We start from the raw sequence: 7,661 nt of genomic DNA on the forward strand, positions 1-7,661 counted from the left end.
TTCTCATTCCGGTGGCTTCTCTTCTTGCAGAGCACGGGCTCTAGGAGCGAGGTCTTCAGTAGTTGCAACACACAGGCTCAGTAGTTGTGACTCACAGGCTCTAGAGCGCAGGCTCAGTTGTTGTGGTGCACGGGCTTACTTGCTCTGTGGCATGTGAGATCTTCCTGTATCAGGATTCGAACCCGTGTCCCCTGCACTGGCAGGTGGATTCTTAACCACTGTGCCACCAGGGAAGTCCCTGCAGTTCTCTTTTTTTATAAATTTATTTCTGGCTGCCTTGGGTCTTTGTTGCTGTGTGCAGGCTTTCTCTAGTTGTGGCAAGCGGGGCCCACTCCGCCGCGGTGCGCAGGCTTCTCGTTGTGGTGGCCTCTCTTGCTGTGAAGCATGGGCTCTAGGCATGCGGGCTTCAGTAGTTGTGGCACAACGGCCTAGCCGCTCTGCAGCATGTGGGCTCTTACCGGACCAGGGCTCGAACCCATGTCGCCTGCATTGGCAGGCAGATTCTTAACCACTGTGCCACCAGGGAAATACCTGCAGTTCTTTACTGATATCATTTCGTCTTTGTTCTCCTGTTAGTTCGGAAGATTCATATTTATGATAGTTAAAAGGAAATGTTAAGAAAATTTTGCATATTTTGTTATCTAGTCATTCTGGGTGTTAGTTTTTAATATATATAGATTTTGAATTCATCTAAGTATTAAAACACCACACACTTACCATTTACACAAGAATTGCTGCTCACTAACAATAAACCAAAATAAAAACTAAACTACTTAGAATCAAGGGCAACTATGTGGTTCAAGGATAATGATGTTATTATCCTATGATTGGTGTTTCTCCTAAAGCACAGGATGTATAGAGTAGGTGAGGGTATAAATGAAAAAAAGATGAGAGATTGTTGAAACTGAGGTTAATTATTCTCCCTTCTGAGTATGCTTGAAGTTTCCCATAACAAAAGGTTTTAAAAAATAATAAGCCCCCCTGAAGCCACACTGCTTACCATGACAGGGGCTGACTTGGCAAATCATGCTGGGAAGGGTGTTTAGATGTTGCTGCAACAGGAAGTCATGTATTAATGGTCACCGGGAGAGCCTAAGAACATTAGCTTGAACTAACATGAGTACACTAGAATTTATAGTACTAATTAAAGTTTACCATTTATGCATTACTATTATATGCTATTTAGCAACAGTTTCAGAATTTTTTCAGGATTTTTAAAAATGTTTTTCTTTAATTTATTTTATTTATTTATTTTTAGTTGCGTTGGGTCTTCATTGCTACACGTGGGCCTCCTCTAGTTGCAGCGAGTGGGGCTACTCTTCATTGCGGTACACGGGCTTCTCAATGTGGTGGCTTCTCTTGTTGCGGAGCATGGGCTCTAGGCGCACGGGCTTCAGTAGTTGTGGCACGCAGGCTCAGTAGTTGTGGCTCACGGGCTCTAGAGCCCAGGCTCAGTAGTTGTGGCACACGGGCTTAGTTGCTCTGTGGCATGTGGGATCTTCCCGGACCAGGGCTCGAACCCATGTCCCCTGCATTGGCAGGCAGATTCTTAACCACTGTGCCACCAGGGAAGCCCAAGGATTTAATAATTAGTATGACTCTGCCAGAGTTTAATAACTGGATATCAGTCCTGAATTTATAACAACGAATTCCCTGTCCTGGACTCAAAAAGTTTCCAGCCTAGCAGAGGAATCAGGCATGTGGAGTGAAACATTATGATAGAAATTCAAGTATAATGGAGTAAGGGGAAGACAGATACTTTTGACAAACAGCATCAGGGAATGTTTACTGGATACTGTGAGAACTGAAGATGCGTTTAAAGATGGGTAGACATTCAACAGGCCAACACGAAGAGGAATGCATTCCAGGCAGGGAGCCAGCTTCTTGGCTACGTACTAGTCCTCTGGGAATCCCAAAGTTATCCTCCTTAAAATTTTCTAGTCTTTCACATGTCTTGCACTTTTCTACAAAGTTGCCCATTGCCAGCTACCAAATCCTTTTTTATTTTCCTGTGTAACATATGGAGATTAATATTGTTCAACTCTAAAGAGGTTCTTTTAATTCCTGGTTCTACAAGAGTAATAATGAAAAGCGCTTACTGTGTTCTAAGCACTTTTCATATAGTAACCCATTTAATCTCACAACAGTTCTGCAGGGTAGGTTTTACTGTGATGCCCATTTTTTGGATGAGGGGTCTGAGCTTCATTTGTCTGGGGTCACACAGCCAGGAAGTGGCAGAGCTGGGGTTTAGCCTGGGGAGCCTAATCCCAGAGTCTGAAGCCTTTTTTTTCTTTTTTTCACACACACACACACTGTATTTTATTTTTACAAGAGATAAATAAACTGACACCAAGCATTGTAAATGGATGACCACAACAAAAGCAACAATGATTGCAATTACCAAACACAAAACACCCTCATACTATGTCATAATATTGCAGAGTCTGAAGCCTTAACCACATGGACATTGCCTATAGCCATTAGCCTGTCAATAGAAATTTACACTGAATAATAAATAGCCATGAGGAACTGGAATGCTCGAAAGAGTTAATAATTTTGACATTGTGACAAGAATGTGATAACCTTACTTGTGTGTCTCTCAGGAGAAGCTGCTGCTGAGAAAGACTCTGAAATCACCCTCATTAAAAAGACAACCTGTGTTAACGCTGACCTGGAAGAAGGAAAACAGTACCTAATTATGGGTAAAGAGGGCCTGCAGATAAAACACAATTTCCGTTTCAAGTAAGTCACCAATATTTTGGAGTCTCTGATCTTCCCTCCAAAACGGAGTGCAATTTATTCTTAAACACACTGCGTGTTCTTACGTGCCCTGCTGTTAACCTGCAAACCATTAGGAGCATAAATGAAATGATGTGAGTTTAAAACAAAGAACTCCTCAAAACCACCAGGGTAGCTAAGGACACACTGAGGATAAACCAAATTGAGTGCTCAGGTCTGACAGTTAATCTGGGGGTGCTCATTGACCCCCCTTTACCACATGTGTTCCCTCAGTAAGTTCTCAGGCTGTTGTGTTTTAAAGAGGACAGTGTTTGGATACACGTTTTATTATCTGTTTTTTAAAAATAGACATTGAAACAGATGCTGTTCCTGCCTTTAACCATGGGAGCCCCAAGCAGCTCATGATCCCCAGGGTTTTGTGGACCTTCCTGGGGAGAGACGGGTCCAGAAGTGTTTGGCCGGCAACCTGATCCCTGGGCACCTGAGCAGCCTGGCCTCAGCTGAATTCAGCTCTTCTCTCTCTGTGGCCATCATCACAAATGCTTTGTTTGCATTATTTCTTGGCAGGTACATCTACCCGTTAGATTCCTTGACCTGGATTGAATATTGGCCCACAGACACCGGGTGTCCATCTTGCCAAGCATTTTTAGCGAATCTAGATGAGTTTACTGAAGACATCTTTTTAAATGGCTGTGAAAACGCCTAAAGAAGGTCAGCTGCATCCAGTTTTCACTATGGACTCCTGTTGAAGTTTCTTCCTTTTTTTTTCCCAGCGTTCACAGCTGGTCTTATTTGGAGAGCTCACTCTACTTAGAATTAGGGACACTTGCTTTTATTAGAGAACGATTTTAAGAGCAGTAACTCTCTGAAATAACATGTCCTTGGGGGGCATGGAGACAGACACTCATTCCAAGGTTATTGGACACCAGAAGCAATAAATTGGAACCCTCCTAAAACCTACCACTCAGGAATGTTTGCTGGGGATGAAAGAATAGCCCCATTGAAATGTAGTATCTTACAAAAACATGGCCTTTGCTTGAAAGAAAATACCAAGGAACAGAAGGCTGATCATTAAAGCCTGCCTTTGCTTTCAAAATGTGCGAAAAAGCGTGTTATTTTATGCTAGGTCAGCTTCAACCACACAAAGACAGGCAAATTGAGAGAGGTAGAGAAAGCAGCCCGGGAGACCTGAGAAGGCCTCACCTCAGAGCCCTCAGCAACCTGAGAAGGTAGGAGACTTGCCGTTGCCCCCTCCCCTCCTGTTGCCCTCTCCTTACCCTCATGGGGAGCCCTCTACTCCCCTCCCCACCCACCCAGCACATACTCCTTTCCCCTGGAACTTGTTCTCCTGGAAGGCAAGCAACCTAATGAAGAGAAACCTAGTGGGAATCAGGAGCCCTAACCAGGTCTCTGAGCCTCCACTGGGGGTTGATAAATGAGGATTTCTAACAGGAGGCTCATTTTTAAGTGACATTTTGCAGCACTTTAGATCCTATGGAAGAATTCTCACATACATTCCCGTTTAATGTATCCAGAATCTCACGAGGTACAGGAATTATTATTATCCCCATTTACAGATGAGGACTTTGAGGCTCAGAAAAGTGAAGCAATTTTCCCAGCCTAGTAAGGGGCAGAGTGGGAGACCAAACCCCAAGGCTCACTCACAGTCTAAATACATCCCTCTTCCACCTCTCTGCCCCATCCTATTGCTCGTCGGGTTTAATTTCCTAAGACCAAGTCAGGATGCAGGTGTAGTTTCTTAGATTTAGTTTAACCAACCCCACTGAAATATTACAAGGAAACATAAACTCTGGGTGAAACGGTAATAGTGACTAAAATGCATTCCCTTTTTGAAAAATCTGCCCCTTACCAGTTAGGTGAAACTACACAAGGCCCTGCAGTGTGCCTCCTAAGTTAAACTAAGATTTTCCACTTCCAGGAACTAAGGATTTATTTTTGTTAATGTCAAAACTCACATTGTAGGCGCTCCCTTGGCAAAAACAACCAGTGTGTCCAATTTGCCCAAACTCTCTGCCAGCAAGGGATGAAGGGCCCCTCTAGAGCAGGCCTGAAGTGCCTCCTGTCACCTTCTTGCTGAAATCAGGGTGCGTAGGACCACTGCAGCACCCCCGAGGCACCAGTGTCTCTGAGCCATCACATCGCCTTCTCCTTGAGCACTGTTTCAAATAGGTCCACGGCGGCCTAATTAACCCACAGTGCAGCAGAGCTTCCAAACATCAAAGCAGGCCTTTGTGAGTGAGCCTGGATCCCTGAGAAATCCACCAGCTCCTCTTCAGCAAACTCCTAAGTACTTAAACATACTTGCTTAGTGAGGCTTTCCTGACCCTCCACACAGCAGGGCCCCTCCTCAACCCTGCAGTTCTCTTCCAAGGCACTTGCAATTATTTACTTACTCATATATAGTTCTTTGGTGTGCCGCTTCCTGGCTCTCCTGTGAGCTCCATGTGGGCAAGGTCTGGGTCCTTTCTCTTCATCACCGTCTCCTGTTCCTGGCACAATGCCAGACACATTCTAGGGACTCAGCAAGTGTTTGTGGATTCACCAGTGAGTGTGGGGCATCGGGAGACCCGGGTTCTAGTGTGGCTGTGCCCCTGGCAGGGGTTTGGGACAAGCCTCTTCACCTTTCTGATGGCCTGTGAAACAAGGGAGTTGAAACAGTCTAATGCCTCTTTTATCTAGATCTCCAAGAAGAAATTTTATAATCTTATGAAACAGAAAACAAGACTACGTGGCATGTAAGCACCCAAATGTTAGGTATGTATTTCTTCCTATAAATGTGGAGGGAGCTCAGAGAAGTGAATGAGTATGTGAGTTGGAGGAGCTTCCAAAGGCTTCCTGGAGATGGACAGCAGGATTTGGGTAGGTAGAGAGGGACAGGAGGGTCTTTCTGGTTGAAGGAAAAAGCACAAGGCAGGTTTCCACAGGGGATAAGCAAGACAATTCAGGTGGTAAATAGTTACATGCTTATGTTAACATGTATTAGAAAAGTATACAACGAGCACAACAAAGCCATGATATAAAATTCTCTTTGAAAGTAAATTTCTTTGTCAAAAAGTCTATTTAAGGAGTTTTTAAGTAAATAAAAGTATACGTTGTTCTTAGGGCAAAAATCATGAGGTTGGCATGTACATACTTGAAGTTTAGGAAACCCTGTCTTAAGAAAATATGTGGAATTGACAACCAGCCAAGCTTAAAGCAGGCAGCTTGACTCCTTATTTCTCAGTGAGGGGTTCTAAGCCAAAGTCATGCTCAGTTTTACTTTCCAGCCCCCGTGATGCTAATTTATTCAGCAACATCCAACAAATATGTACTGATGGGTCATTGCAGGTCAGGCCCAGTTCTAGGAGCTTGCTACCTAGATCCTTGCCCTTGTGGAACTTAGATTCCAGCGGCCGGCGACGTGCGGTAAATAATAAAGTCAATAATTAGGGGATTGACCTTGAATGTTGGCAGGTCATAAGAGCTGTGGGAAAAAGGAAAAGCGGAGCAGGCTAAGGGATATTGGGAGTGGTGGAGAGAGGGGTTGCAGCTTAACAGAGTGGTCAGGTCAAGGTGGGCTTCAGTGAGAAGTGAGACTCAAGCAAAGATTTGAAGGTGGTAAAAGAGTGAGCCATGTGGTGATCTGGGGGGTGAGTGTTCCGGGCAGAGGGAGCACCTAGTGCCCGAGCTGAAAACAGGAGCGCACCTGGTATGTTCTGGGAAGAGCAGGGAGGCCGGCATAGCAGGTGCAGACTGAGCAGAGGGGAAGTAGGTGGAGACAAGGTCAGAGAGGTCACAAGGACAAGATGGTGCAGGTCATGGACAGGGTGCTGGTTGTACTCAGAGGGAGAGGGAGTCACTGCAAGGTTTGGAGCAGAGCGGTGACACGGCCTGTCTCACCTGTTAGCAGGATTATGCTACTGCTGCACTGAAAATGAGGCAAGGGTAAAAACAGACCAGTGAGGAGGTTACTGCAGTAAACCAGACAAAAGCTGATTGCAATTCAGCAAAGTTGAGTTTATGGAGCTTCTCACTCAATGGATGTTAGAAAGAACTTGTTATAGGATTTGGGCTTGTGATGGATTATTTGGGGAGGGTTCAGGGAAGTGGGCTTTGCTCTGGGATGGATGCTGTCAGGAAGCAGAGGTAATCCTATGATTGAGTGTATTAATTCTTACCTAACTGGGAGGAAAAGAAGAAGCAGTCACTCACATTAGTCAGGAAAGGGGGATATTTGGTCATTCTTGCGTTTCAGATTATAATCTTGTTTTATTCTCTGCTCAAACATGATTATGGAGCATTCTCTTTTTTTTTTTTTGTCTTGATCCATTTTGTCTGATGCCGATGTTCTGTGACATCAGACACAGAGAACACCACAGCCTGGCTCTGAGAACCAGGCCAGCTCCAAGGGACACTAAGGCCCAGCTCCCAGTCTAGCTCCCAGCTGTCAAGGGCTACTCTTCCCTTTCACAGACCCTTCTTCCTAGAAAATGCATACTTGGGACTTCCTTGGTAGCCCAGTGGTTAAGACTCTGCACTTCCACTGCAGGGGGTGCGGGTTCAATCCCTGGTTGGGAAACAAAGATCCCACATGCCGCGAGGTGCTGCAAAAAAAAAAATTTTTTTTTAAAATATGTGCACACAATAGACAAATCTGCATACTATTTCAGAGGCCCCTTGCAAGTGCACACATTGACCTCATGACTGAAAACCTCTGTCTCAGAGCTGAGAATTTAGCAGCCAAATCTGGGAGGTTCTAGGTTTTCCCTACTCCTGAAATCAGACTGATTCTGAGAGTTTAATGTGATGTGAGAAACGTGTCACCAGGGGCACGATCTTTAACTTTGACTGGAGATTAAAATATCCCTTTATGCCTCTGAATCAGAAAGAAAGAAAGAAAGGAAGACAGGAGGAAGAAAGGA

At 44.7% G+C, this 7,661-nt stretch overlaps 1 protein-coding gene across 3 annotated transcripts in view; it reads left to right on the top strand.

Moving 5' to 3' along the window:
- The window catches only part of C5 (complement C5), an 83,191-nt gene extending 75,830 nt beyond the window's left edge, over positions 1 to 7,361 (top strand). For 2 of the 3 annotated variants that reach the window (XM_082624364.1, XM_082624365.1), the window contains 2 exons: positions 2,604 to 2,742; positions 3,307 to 7,361. In XM_082624364.1, the coding sequence (XP_082480490.1) occupies positions 2,604 to 2,742; positions 3,307 to 3,445 (278 nt within the window). In that variant the 3' untranslated portion in view covers positions 3,446 to 7,361. The remainder of the gene's footprint in view (positions 1 to 2,603; positions 2,743 to 3,306) is intronic. The other variant, XR_014294334.1, reaches the window with a different exon arrangement.
- The last annotated feature ends 300 nt before the right edge of the window (positions 7,362 to 7,661 follow it).

This window comes from Mesoplodon mirus, assembly GCF_964341445.2.
Source record: "Mesoplodon mirus genome assembly, chromosome: 1".
NCBI classification, from domain to species: domain Eukaryota; kingdom Metazoa; phylum Chordata; class Mammalia; order Artiodactyla; family Ziphiidae; genus Mesoplodon; species Mesoplodon mirus.